This window comes from Lipophrys pholis (assembly GCF_963383615.2).
Source record: "Lipophrys pholis genome assembly, chromosome: 13".
NCBI lineage: Eukaryota > Metazoa > Chordata > Actinopteri > Blenniiformes > Blenniidae > Lipophrys > Lipophrys pholis.
The window spans coordinates 4,044,362-4,057,691 of record NC_137632.1 but is presented as its reverse complement, the minus strand read 5'-3'; the positions used below and the strand labels follow the sequence as shown (position 1 = coordinate 4,057,691).

The 13,330-nt window shown below is 43.0% G+C and overlaps 2 protein-coding genes across 2 annotated transcripts; both read left to right on the top strand.

Moving 5' to 3' along the window:
• Positions 1–2,293: 2,293 nt before the first annotated feature.
• gjb8 (gap junction protein beta 8) lies at positions 2,294–6,937 on the top strand. The gene is made up of 2 exons (XM_080478132.1): positions 2,294–2,445; positions 4,795–6,937. Exon 2 carries the CDS (start codon positions 4,819–4,821, stop codon positions 5,605–5,607), a length of 789 nt encoding a protein of 262 aa, XP_080334258.1. The 5' UTR covers positions 2,294–2,445; positions 4,795–4,818; the 3' UTR covers positions 5,608–6,937.
• Positions 6,938–11,561: 4,624 nt separating this feature from the next.
• gja3 (gap junction protein, alpha 3) lies at positions 11,562–13,068 on the top strand (the record flags this gene model as incomplete). The annotated part of the gene is given in 2 exon segments (XM_080478280.1): positions 11,562–11,696; positions 11,698–13,068. Coding segments are annotated over 2 exon segments (1,416 nt in total). The 3' UTR covers positions 12,979–13,068.
• Positions 13,069–13,330: the final 262 nt, after the last annotated feature.

Sequence of the window (13,330 nt, the reverse complement as noted above, 5' to 3'; positions counted from 1 at the left end):
GAAGGAGCTTTTTGTGAGCCAAACAGATTGTGCATGATTCAATCACCTGGTGACACAACAGTAACCTCGCTGAGTTTAACATTTGCCTCTTGTGACATTTTGGCTTTTCGACGGTGCACTGCGGCATTGTCAATGTGTCTGCGCTGCAGCTACCTGAGCTGTGAAGAGGGCAAATCCATTTCAGACCGATCACTCAGCAATAGACACTTCGTAAGCTGCAGCACCTTTTTCTTTTTTTTTTTTTTTTTAAGAAACAAAACTAGATTATTAACTTAAATAGATTTGGTTTCAAATTTTTTCTCTGGTTGAGAGACTTTTTTTTTTAATCAACAATTGGAGGGAAATATAGACCAATGATTTATCTGCAAATTGCCCCCCACTGCCCCGAGTGCCTAATTTAAAGACTGTAATTTATAAATGCAGATTTAGCTGCTCAAATTGTACTTATAAACAGAAGTACTGTTCTAAAAACAACATAAATCAGCAGAAACTGGTGAGATTGAGCACATTGTCAGTAGAAATTCCATGATGATTTGGTGATTTGTTTTGTAAAAAAAGTATCACTATGAACCTAAATCTTCTCTTTAAAAAAATAAAAAAAACTTATCACAGAAAAACGGATCAGAAGGATTGAATTCAAGCTGCTTGGTGTAAATCAGACTTAAGTGTTGTAGGAGCAACAAGTGGCTTGTAGATCTTCCCCATCTGAAGTACGGCGACGCAATCACAAATCAAATCCCATATAAATAAATGCGCCTGATGCATGTAGTCTAACTGCATGGCTTCCTTCTCTTTATCGCGTTATCCTCGTGGGTGTCATTTTATGTTTGCTGTATTAGAATGTTTGAATCTTTCAAATTTTAATCACCACTATCTTACAAATCGCAAAGAAATACAAAACATGCAGTTGCAGAGCAGGAACTTTATAATAGAAGGTATTTTCATACTGCGTAAAACCTAGAATTATAGTGGTCGTTTTCCATGTGGCCGTATTTACTTGCAGTTAAATGTACTTAAGTAAGTAAATTTGCATATAAACATTCATTAATCTAAAATTACTTAATTATATGTCAGGTGATCGCAATTTTATTTCTACAAAAGAGGACTTTCAGCCCGGGCTTGAGATGCTTAAACAAGTGAAGTCAGTAAACCTCCTCTGTGTCTCGACATGCTTTAATAATCTCGCTTTGATAATCAACGGTACAAACATACGATCTCATATAATCATGTAAACAACTGCACCTTCTGTTTGGAAAACTGAAAAACAACAATGAAATGATGACGCTCTTCTCAGTACTTTCAATGTACAATGAGACTTCCAGGTTGGCAGCTGTACACATACATAACTAGCCAGAGCTCCAGCTAATTTTTAATTTTTATTTTTCACTCCTTCACCTCACAAACAAGCACTCAATATTGAGTGTTTATTAATCCTTTTTTCAGAATAGAGAATCAAAATGTCCTCAAAAGGTAACAAAACTAGGAAAAAGGATGATTGGCCACCAACCTGACCATGGAAGACTCTCACCACGCTGCTGGAGCCACACTGACAAGTTTTCAAAGCCTCTTTCAGCGCAATGGAAACCAAATTTGAACAAGTTAATACCACAGTGGAAGATCCCGGACAGTGCCTGACATCTTTAGAACTCACTTCAATGTACAAATAAAGTGGAGAGCTGCTCCTCTCAGAGTGCAAATGAACAAATGTAACCAACAGAAATAGTGCGATTAAACAAAGAATGGTGCAGTATGGCAGTAGGTTGGCAGATTTCTGTTCTTTTCCATTCTTACTGGACACAATCTGAACTAATACTCTAAATGCGGCTTTAACTAAATATCTGTCACTGCTTTTAGAGTAATGATGAAAACAATGAATAATGATTTTGTGGGCCGATTGGAGGATTGCTGCTCGGACGTCTGCTCCTTCCAGGGAGCCACACACAAGCCAGGAGGACGCAGACATTCCAAGCAGTGGGAAATAGGATTGAGATGTCAAAATACCTTTTAACTTTGGTGAAAAATATTGCTATTTCAACATAGGAATTGAGAATTATCGTTACTCTGGTGGAGCTGCACATGTGCAAATCATTAGATTAGAGATGAGGAGAATTCCTTAAACTTTCAATAGACTTTTCATTTTAAAAACCACCAACCCATTGTGAAAGAAGGACTCCGGCTGTGATTCTTGACTTCCACTCCTCCGGGGTTTGGTATGTGGGTGTGTCCTGCTGGCTCCACCCTGAAGCGCAGCCCCTCCCTCCATGTGAGGCTGTACTAACCTGGAGGACGACTCAGGTGCGCCTCTCACACCGCCTGGAGACGAGTCAGACCTCACTCCCAACCAGACAAACTACATTTCATCCACACGTCGTCTTCTCGTCACGCAAAAGGATTATTCTCCATGGGAAGTTATTAATATTGTGAGGATAAGTTCCACATAGACAGGTGAGTGTTGTGTGTTTAATGGGGATTATATTGACAATCTCTCACAATGAACTTGTGTTTTAAAATAAAGAAAGATTTAAAAAAATTTAAAGGGAAAACAAATGATGATATTCAGGGAATAAAAGACCAAATATCCAATATTTATTCAATCAATTGACTTCCAAATCATTTATTTGTATTTACACTTGAAATTGGAGAAAAGAAAAAAAAAAGAATCCCAACTTTACCTCAAATATAAGACGTCATGTTCATTTATTTCTTGTTTGTGTACATTGAAAAAGATTTAACACGGGTGTCCAACACATGGCCTGCGGGCCATTAAAGGCCCACCCCAATCTGGACACTAGTTGGTATCACAATACAAACAACATTAAGTGCGATACAGCAAAGGTACTCCTCATTCATTCACAAGACTAATATGCTTTATATTTAGCTTTAAAGAAGGTTTTTATGTTGACTAGTAATGCAAATATGACCATGTTATTAGAACATATCTGTTTAAAGTGAATTACAAATCTGATAAAAAAGTGAACTAGTTGTGGGATTAGGAAATCTACACCTCTGATTTAGGGTACACGAGTACTAGTATCGAGATACTACTTCTGGCACTGATATACAAAGTTGTGAAGAGTTGTTGATTGAAACTGTGTACTCAAGTAACTCAAGTTCAAGTACCTTTGTTGAAGGAATACTAACCGTGTTTGATTACATTGTCAATAGACAGCTTTCAATTCAGTTTACCTTGATAAATTATTTACATTCAAAACCCATTTCCCAGTCCAATAATAAATGTTTGTAGATATAAAGGATGAACCTTTTCAGAAATTATGATCAAAATGTTTCAGATTCCAATTCTGTTCCTTCTTGGTAGTAATCTAGGATGACATGCTGTAACTAGTAAGCATCAGTAAAACCACATACTCCAAATACTACCTAGAATAATGTAGGTATTTGCATTTAGCTGCTTTCGTTGGGTTGGTCGGGTCGGCCCTTCACATTCTGACGTAAGTGTGAAAAATGTGTTTACAAGCAACCAATAGCCTCTTTTCCATTCAGCCTTAATCAATGATGTGTGACGATTACTGCACATGGGACACAATACTGTGTCCTCTGTATTCAGATTGTTCATCTCCAGTTTGAATCTTTTCATGATCGTCTGCACCAGTTAGAATCTTGATTGACATAGTTCAAAAACATTCAAACAGGTTTTCTTTTGGGGGGGGGTGTTAGAAAGAAAACTAGGCCAACAGAAGGTAACCTAGAAGTAATTCTGTCCGTGTGCCGCCAAATACACAAAGGAACAAATCAATTAAGATTCATAACTAATAGATAAGTTGTTCCCTGCTGGCTCTGAGCGTGGCTAAACTGTTTCTGAGACTTCGAGCTGTGGGCTCCTCATTAAACATCAAGCTCTTCCATTATTACACTCTTGCAGTTTCTCATCACATCAAAATACTTTTCTAATCACATGTCCATTTCTGTGACAATACTGACAGAAACAGGCTTTCCAATCCAGTGACACATAGGAGGCGTTCAGGTGCAACATGTAGGTCACCTGAGGCACAACAATGACGACATGAGGCTCATTTCAATGAACAAATACAGAATGAAGCTAAAATGTACAAATGAATGAAACATTATTAATTTGATATTTAGATTTTTCACTTATTTTTAACTTGAAACAGAAGGGTTCAAAACCCGTCTTCTTATTATTATGGCCCCTCTTTACAGTGTCGCTGTGGAAAAGAAGATTTAATGCTCTAAAACTACACATCAGCAGGAAATACTTATACTTTTCAAGTAGAAATAATCATCAAATTCTTTGTTTTACTGGAACATACTTTTGGGACCTTTGCAGACTTTATGCAAAGACCTACCAAATATTTGTAAATGAAAGTATCTCAGCATGAAAAGAGTTTAATTAGCTATAGATTCCAACAGCTTTTAATATTAATATGAGTGGAGGAGTTAAGCTGTGATCATCTGTCTGGCCTCTGGTGTAAACTACCCAACAATTCACACAAAAACACAACTGTAAAAGACTTGAGCAGCCACTTTCATTCAAAATGGTATTTTTTTTTACAAATGAGGCCGTTTGAAAACATTTGAAAAAAACTGCAAGTGCTTTTTAGAACTTGTGAAAATTCAACAGTAAAGCACAGGTTTGTTAAACAGCAGCAACAAAATCTTCAGCTAATACAAGTTAACGCTTAAAAAAGAAGATATGAAGACTTTTCCACACGGGATGTACTTTTCCTTGTGTTTTGTCTGATGATAACAACACGATGTCACATCAGAATGTTTTTGTGACGCCGGATCTGAATTGAAACCTGCTTGTGACCCCTGCAGGTCGTCGTCAGTCCTCTCGGCACAATGACCTGGGGCGCTCTCTACGCCCAGCTGGGCGGCGTCAACAAACACTCCACCAGCCTGGGGAAGATTTGGCTTTCTGTCCTTTTCATCTTCCGCATCACGATCCTGGTCCTGGCCGCCGAGAGCGTGTGGGGGGACGAGCAGTCGGACTTCACCTGCAACACGCAGCAGCCGGGCTGCAAGAACGTCTGCTACGACCACTTCTTCCCCGTGTCGCACATCCGCCTGTGGTGCCTCCAGCTCATCTTTGTGTCCACGCCGGCCCTGCTGGTGGCCATGCACGTGGCCTACAGGAAGCGTGGGGACAAGAGGACCATGCTGGCCTCCAATAGAAGTGACAAGATGAATGACACCGACCTGGAGACGCTGAAGAGGAGGCGTCTGCCCATCACAGGTCCGCTGTGGTGGACCTACACCTGCAGCCTGTTCTTCCGCCTTATTTTCGAGGGCGGCTTCATGTACGCGCTGTACTTTGTCTACGACGGCTTCCAGATGCCCCGGTTAGTGAAGTGCGAGCAGTGGCCTTGCCCCAACAAGGTGGACTGCTTCATCTCCAGGCCAACAGAGAAGACTGTCTTCACCATCTTCATGGTGTCCTCGTCGGCCATATGCATGATCCTGAACGTGGCCGAGCTGTGTTACCTCATCGTCAAGGCCCTCTTGAGGTGCTCCACCAGGGCAAACAAGGGAAAACGTGCTTTCACGGAAAGTGTGACACGTGACAATAAGAAGAACGAGATGCTGCTGTCGTCCAACACAGATTCATCCTGCAACAAGACCGTCTGCTGAGGGACTAAATCCAACTTCAGCGTGCAGCACAACCGTCTCAAAGGACGATATGAAAGCTTCAGCACCTGATATGTAGACTGTAGAAACATCAAAAACACAGGTTATCTTATCTAGATATCCTCATGTCTGCCTGTGGTCACCCATGGATGAGCAGACTTGGCGGAAAGAGGGTGTTTGTGTTCCAGTGTTCTTCACAACTATGTATTTCCTCGTCTGGTTGACTTTCCACCAGTAAGTGTTACTTTGATAGCAGACACTGTAATCTTGTCTCTCCACATCACTGAGGACGGTTTTAGTTGGAAGTTGCTTGAATGTGAGGATCAATGGGTTTGGAGCAGAGAATAATCGGCCTACACTGACACCTAGTGGTGACCGTCTGAACTGTGCCAACACGAGCGCCTTCCTCACAACCTGAAGAGGGTTTTTTGTTTTTTTTTGAAGTCACGGGGAACAAATGAAGTCGTGAAAAGTGAAGGAGAAGAAGATGTTGGTGTGTAGTTTACAATAGATTAACTTTGATTCCTTTTCAATCCATGTTTTACTTAAAACTGATGAAAAGAAGAAGACTTTTATGATCTGTGTCACGTCGAATCCAATGACTTTTCAAGTGAGTTTTTAGTTTTCAACTTTTGTGTGTTTAGAACTGATTACAAAGTGTGCGGCACAGTTAGAAATATGTTCATGAAATATGTGTATAACATTAAGAAAATCTTTCCTGCCAAATCACAACACTTTATTAGATTTTACGATTGTATCCTGGAGTGTTTTAACCTGGAGTGAAAGTATTTTAATGTGTTTGATAAGAATACGATGAATTGTATTTCCCCACAAATGTTGAACATTTTGAAGATTTTTTATTATTATTAAATGTTTGTTAAATGAAATATGTTATTTTTTTTAATCATTCTTATGTGCTTTATAGACAGATTGTACGGCACGTGAATTACTCTTTGAAAAGAAACGGCACAGTGGAACCAGTCTTTACAAAAGAGAGCAATCTTAATTTAATAAAACAATGTAAAATAATGAGTGATGACCTAAGAGGCTCATATGTCTCCATCTTTGCAATTTCTCCCAGTTTATGTCCTGGTGGGACCCCCGGTCTTCTCCTGGGCCCAGATCAGTTTACTAATCCCTGGTAAGCTGATGTGAAGCGTCCTAATCAGACCACCTCTACTGTTTTTGATGTAAAAGAGCAGCAGATCAGCTCTGAGGCTCTCCTGGATGTGTTTTGTATTTCTACACTCATAACATGTACACTAAAAAGTCTAAAGCATGTTTGTATTTAATTTGTGATCATATTGGCTTCCAGTTTAAAAAATTATTGGGGAAAAAGCCTCTTGTGAATTATTCATATTTTATTTCCAGAAACTAAAGCAACTGGAAGGCTTCCTGACCCTCGTGCTGATTGGAGTTGTGTTGTTGTACTGCAGGAAGCTGACCCCTGTTAACTGTATCAGCTTTCGCTCTGTGCCTTATTTTAGCCTTCGCACTAATCACTGCTCGCTCCTCTCTTAATGTGTGAGACCAGGGCTGGTCCTAACCTGAACACGTCTTTGTCCTCCTCCCCCTTCTCCTCCTCCTCCCCCTCCTCCTCCTCCTTCTCCTCCTCCTCCCCCTTCTCCTCCTCCTCCCCCTCCCCCTCCTCCTCCTCCTTCTCCTCCTCCTCCCCCTCTCCCTCCTCCTCCTCCTCCTCCTCCTCCTCCTCCTCCTCCTCCTCCTCCTCCTCCTCCTCCTCCTCCCCCTCTCCCTCCTCCTCCTCCTCCTCCTCCTCCTCCTCCCTCCATCCAGGAATAGCTCTGGTGGATTAGTCCCATCTATGTGGTCTGTGCCACTGAAGAAGAGAATCACCTTGTGTGACCAGAGAGTTTTGATTTGGTGATTAGAAAAGGTTTCAGAGCGTGTGTGTCTGAGACAAGCTGGACAATCGATTACATCTGTCAGTCATGACATTAGAAATAGAAACTTGGGATCAGGGGTGTGTCGGCGTTACATAACCGAGGCAGTTGATGAAGTTCTATTAAAAGTTTTGCAGGATAACTAACTCACTGCTCACTTCAACATGAGTACGATTGTCATTGGCTTTTGATTTCTGGCTTTTCAGTACATTTAAATACTACATCTGTGGTAGCCGCACTGTTTCTGAAGCATGACCCCGGTCATTAAACTCTCAAGGTTTGTTTTTTTTAAATGACTTTACAACCACATTTCTTCCACCACTGGATGGCATAGCAGCAAACGCATTTCAAAGCAAAAAGAAAAGGATGGATGAGATGTTTGTGACTCTGTTTTGTACCTGATGTTTTTCATACTCGCACTTTGATCATTTCACTTGTGCTGTTCTTTTGATAATAAAAAAAATTCATAAATCGGTGCAGACAAACCCGGGTGGTGTTCATTGTTTTATTTTCTGCATTTTTCACATTTCTAGACTAGTTAAGTACACTCACTGTCGTGATCAAATACTACAGTCGGACTTTACAGAGGTTAGAATGTTCAGTTTGACACTATACCTTTATTTCCAATTATGGATTTTGCAGTGGAATTATAATATTACATCTGTTCATGGGAACGTCAAAACAAAAGAAACAGCACAGGATTTAATCTGAAACCATCACAGTGGTGGAGAGGGGGCGCAGACAGGGGTGTGTGTATCACCACTCCCCTGGAAAACTGATTTAGCAATCATAAACACAAACGGAAGCCTTCATTCTTTTTTTTAAGATAAGCTTTACAGAACAATGATGTATGCCCTTGAATAAGATGTGTTAATATACTATTACATTACAAACTATTTTTACATTCTGAGGCACACATTTCCATTTATGTTTTTATTACCTTTCTGTAGAGTTAAATGTATTCATTTTGGGTTTAGTTTCCTGTGTGTTTAAGTTATCTTAAGGTAACTTGCCAAGTGGAACCTCTGGCTTAATAAAATGATATAAACAATACACTTCCTTAACCCTCTACTCTACTAATATTTTCATTGACATTTACAAAAGTGCTAAACATCAAAGATACGATCCAAGAACATTGCTCAGCATCACTGCATCTCGTAAGAGTAAACAGAGTCCTGGTTGTTGTGGATCACATTGGATTGGATGTGTGAACCTGATGACGCCTGTAAATGTATAAAAGGGATTATTTTCTATATCTTTCGGTCTAGTGCTCAAAAGCTTGGTATGAGAGCAACGACAAGACATTTTTAGGCACCAATAAATGTCAACATATATGTAAGCACACTTCTGGAAAAGTGCGTGAGGACGAAACCTTCGGAAATGGTTTTACCGAGGTACCGTGAAGAGGTCCGGTGCGCATTCGCTCCAACTTTTGCGCACATTTCGGACGGACGGGTTAAGTTGGCAGGGGCGTGGTGTGGCTCGGGGCAGGCTGATGACTCTGTGGATTCACTCATGCATGGTCACACAATGTGACAGTCCAGACATGGCTGGAAACGGGAGGCAGCTCCGTTCACCCGAGCCCCATCTCCGACTCCAAGCAGCCTCCAAAAACTAACAACAACAAAGGAAAAAGTTTCCCGTGCGTAAAGTCACCGCGCGGCCCAGGACGCAGAGACAAGCGCGACCGCAGGCCCGGAGAAGTGGGTGCATGAATGAGTTTGTGGAGAAGTTTTTTGATTTTTTCTTCCTCACATCGACAAGCTGTTATTGAGCTGTGAGAGCGGTGACAGGTTGCTGGTTTGGGATCAGGGCGGTTCGACGCGCTCCAGCGATGGCACCAAGGATGGCCGATGGATTTGCTTGTCATGTTTAAGTATGACATCTCCACTTTGAAAGGTATAATGGAATGAACACTGCTGTGAATATTTCCCTGCACTAGCAAGGAGTAAAGTAAATGAAGAGCAGAATGTTATCAGGTAATTTAAGTGAACTATTTCAGTTTGGGTGAACAAGAGTGAGACAAAAGCTTGACAAAGCTTGTGGCGCTTAAAAGGAGTCTGGGGTCTCTGGCACACTCTGTATTGTCAGCTTGGCAGGTATGGCTTTGTATTTGAACCTGGCTGTGTCTGTTACATTCATTGCCTCCAAACAGGAATGCCTGAAATACCTCTCAAACTAAGAGAAATGTATTTACTTTAATCCATTTGCCACAGATTAGTCGTCACAAAGTCCAACGGAAACGCAGTACTGTGGCCCCTTGTGTGTAACTGCTGCTGCCTCTCCAGTACTCCTCTAAAATATGCCTATATCACCAGGAAAAATAAATCCACGTTTGGAAAATGTTCGACTGCTTTGTGTTGTATTTGTTGTATTTTTAAACGTTTTTTAAGAAGAAAAAAAAAATCCTGAAAATGTCAAATTCTCCTAAAGTGTCAAAAATGAAAATGACTAATTATGACTGATGTGTTTCTCTTTCAGGTGTCATACATATAGTGAACCCTGGTCGATGGATTTATTACCCTTAAAACAAGAATATTTTAGTAAGTTTATTTTATAACATATTTGTGTTTGTGTGTTCTTTGTTTTTCTTCGGTCGATACAAAATGCTTAAAAAGTGAAAGGGCTTCTCTCACGATCATCACCGCTCTTTAACTAAAATCATCTCACCATAACATAAGAAATATAGTTTAAGAAGTGCGTATGTCAATTCCTGGACTCTGTTACAGTGTGACAATAAACCCCAAATATCCAATATAACACAATTCAACAACACTTTCAACAATTCCTAAAATCATTAATCGCCCAAAACTGCTTAGTTTCAACGTTAAAAATTGAAGATATACATGTGAGTTTTTTTAGAACTGTTACCGTTCATCCATCTATCCATTTTCTATCGCACGTTATCCTGTTCAGGGTACAGGGGTGCTGGACACAGTCCCTGGACAGAGCTCCACTCCGTCACTGGATATGTTCTTAAAAAATATTTTCCTAATTGATCACTTATTTGTAACAGAAAAGTGATGTATTCGAAGACTTTAGTTTGAAGAGAGGGAAGTGTAGATATACAGTATGTTCCAAAAACACCCGTTTTATATTATCTTTCATATTTACAGCTGTTTGATATCTGGCTCTAGTATTACAGTTGACAGTGTGTGTGTGTGTGTGTGTGTGTGTGTGTGTGTGTGTGTGTGTGTGTGTGTGTGTGTGTGTGTGTGTGTGTGTGTGTGTGTGTGTGTGTGTGTGTGTGTGTGTATGTGTGTGTGTGTATGTGTGCCACAGCAGAGCCCCATTTCTGCTAAATGCTGTTTTCGAACGTTATAATGTTGATCTCAGCACATGCCTGCTGGTCAGCGAAGCGGCAGGTGAGAGAGAGAGAGAGAGAGAGGGAGGGAGTGAGAGAGAGAGAGAGAGACACAGAGAGAGAGAGAGAGAGAGAGAGAGAGAGAGAGAGAGAGAGGGAGGGAGTGAGAGAGAGAGAGAGAGAGAGAGACACAGAGAGAGAGAGAGAGAGGGAGGGAGGGAGAGAGAGAGAGGGAGGGGGGGAGGGAGAGAGAGAGAGAGAGAGAGAGAGGGAGGGAGGAGAGAGAGAGAGAGAGAGAGGGAGGGAGAGAGAGAGAGGGAGGGAGGGTGGGAGGGAGGGAGAGAGGCTTGACAGAGAAAGGGATTGAACCATGGTTGAATCACACAGGTGGCCTTTACAGTACAGCAGCTGCTAAAAAGCTTCTGTTTGTCACCCGAATGCTTTTCGATTGTTCTTGATATTCAACGTCCACTCGGCACATTTCTCCAATACCTGCGATGTACAAAAAGTTTTACGAAAAAGACAATAATGTCAGACTCGCTTGCACACACCCTCGTGTCTTCTTGTGTGTTTGTATGTGTAGAGTGTTTGACCTCAGGACACCTGAATGAACGTTTGCTCTGGCAGGCATCGGGACGAACACCGAGTTGCCTTCGACTGAGTGATTAAACATCTCTTCTCTCTTTGTTTTGCCATCCTTTTCTTTGTCCACTCCAGCCTGTACTTTCTCCATAGGCTAGAAATCTTGAAGCATGGGCGACTGGAGCTTTCTGGGGCGGCTGCTGGAGAACGCTCAGGAGCACTCAACGGTCATCGGCAAAGTGTGGCTGACTGTCCTCTTCATCTTCAGGATCCTGGTGCTGGGGGCGGCGGCCGAAGAGGTGTGGGGGCGACGAGCAGTCTGACTTCACCTGCAACACCCAACAGCCCGGTTGTGAGAACGTCTGCTACGATGAGGCCTTTCCCATCTCGCACATCCGCTTCTGGGTGCTGCAGATCATCTTCGTGTCCACACCGACTCTTATCTACCTGGGCCACGTGCTGCACATCGTCCGCATGGAGGAGAAGCGGAAAGAGAAAGAGGAGGAGACGCGCAAAGCCAACAGGTTTCAGGAGAAGGAACTCCTTTATAGAAATGGTGGCGATGCCGGAGGGGGAGGTGGCAAGAAGGAGAAGCCGCCAATCAGGGACGAACATGGCAAAATCCGTATTAGAGGTGCACTGCTACGCACCTATGTGTTCAACATTATTTTCAAGACTCTGTTTGAAGTGGGATTCATTTTGGGCCAGTATTTCCTCTATGGCTTCCAGCTGAGGCCCCTGTACAAGTGTGCACGGTGGCCTTGCCCTAACACCGTTGACTGCTTCATATCGAGGCCCACTGAAAAGACTATTTTTATTATATTTATGCTTGTGGTGGCTTGCGTGTCTCTTTTGCTGAATTTGTTAGAGATCTATCACCTCGGATGGAAGAAAGTTAAACAGGGCATGACCAATGAGTTTGCCCCCGACCACGAGTCGCTGCGTCGCGTCGACATTGCGGAGCCGGAGTGTTTAGCCTCGGCCTCCAGAACTGCCCCATCGAGCCTCAGCTACCCTCCGAACTACACGGACGTGACGACGGGCAGCGGGGCGTTCCTGTCCTCCATGGGCCCGCCAGCTGTGCCCTCGACTGCAGAGTTCAAGATGAACGACCTCCAGCAGGAGGAGTCTCTTCACCAGCCCGCCCCGTCTTCCCACTACTACATCAGCAACAACAACAACCACAGGCTGGCCACGCAGCAGAACTGGGCCAACCTGGCCACCGAGCAGCAGACTCGGGAGATGAAGTCCACCTCTCCCTCACCCTCCTCCTCTTCATCCACCAGCAACGATACCCAGCAGCAGCAGCAGCCTGTCGATGCTGCGCTGCTCCTTCCCACCAGCAACAACAACAGTAACGTCAACGTCACCAACACAAGCGACGAGGACCCCGCCTCCGGCGCCAACAGCCCGGGCGCGGTGTCGAATGCGGGCGGCGGGAAAAGCGAGCCAGACGAAAGCCGCGTCACCACGACCACAGTGGAGATGCACGAGCCCCCGGTAACGGTCGTCACAGACCCCCGGCGGCTCAGTCGGGCCAGCAAGAGCAGCAGCATCAGGGCCAGGCCGAGCGACCTGGCTGTCTGAATCCCCTCAGCCCGCTCAGGACCCTCAACCTTCCTCTGACCAACACCCTGCTTCCACCTCCCCACTCCCAAACACAGGGATTCTTGGATAAAACGCAAAAAAAAAAAAAAAAAAAAGAACAACACCCAAAAAGGTAGAGTGACAGGAGAAAGGAGAGCAGAACAACTAAAGACATGAAGGCAACAATGGAACGACTTCTTCAGCAGCAGTTGATGATTTAGTGCAATCGGTGAGTTGCAGAACAGTTTATTTTTCTTGGATGGTCTTTTTTTTTTCTCCCACACCTGAAGTGTGATCGGTCAGTCCTACCAAGCCTCTGCTAGTGGAAGGAGCGAAGGACGTTGTAATAGTG

Excerpts from the sequence above, each read along its gene's own strand:
- gjb8 (XM_080478132.1), top strand. The coding sequence starts at position 4,819 with ATGACCTGGGGCGCTCTCTACGCCCAGCTGGGCGGCGTCAACAAACAC.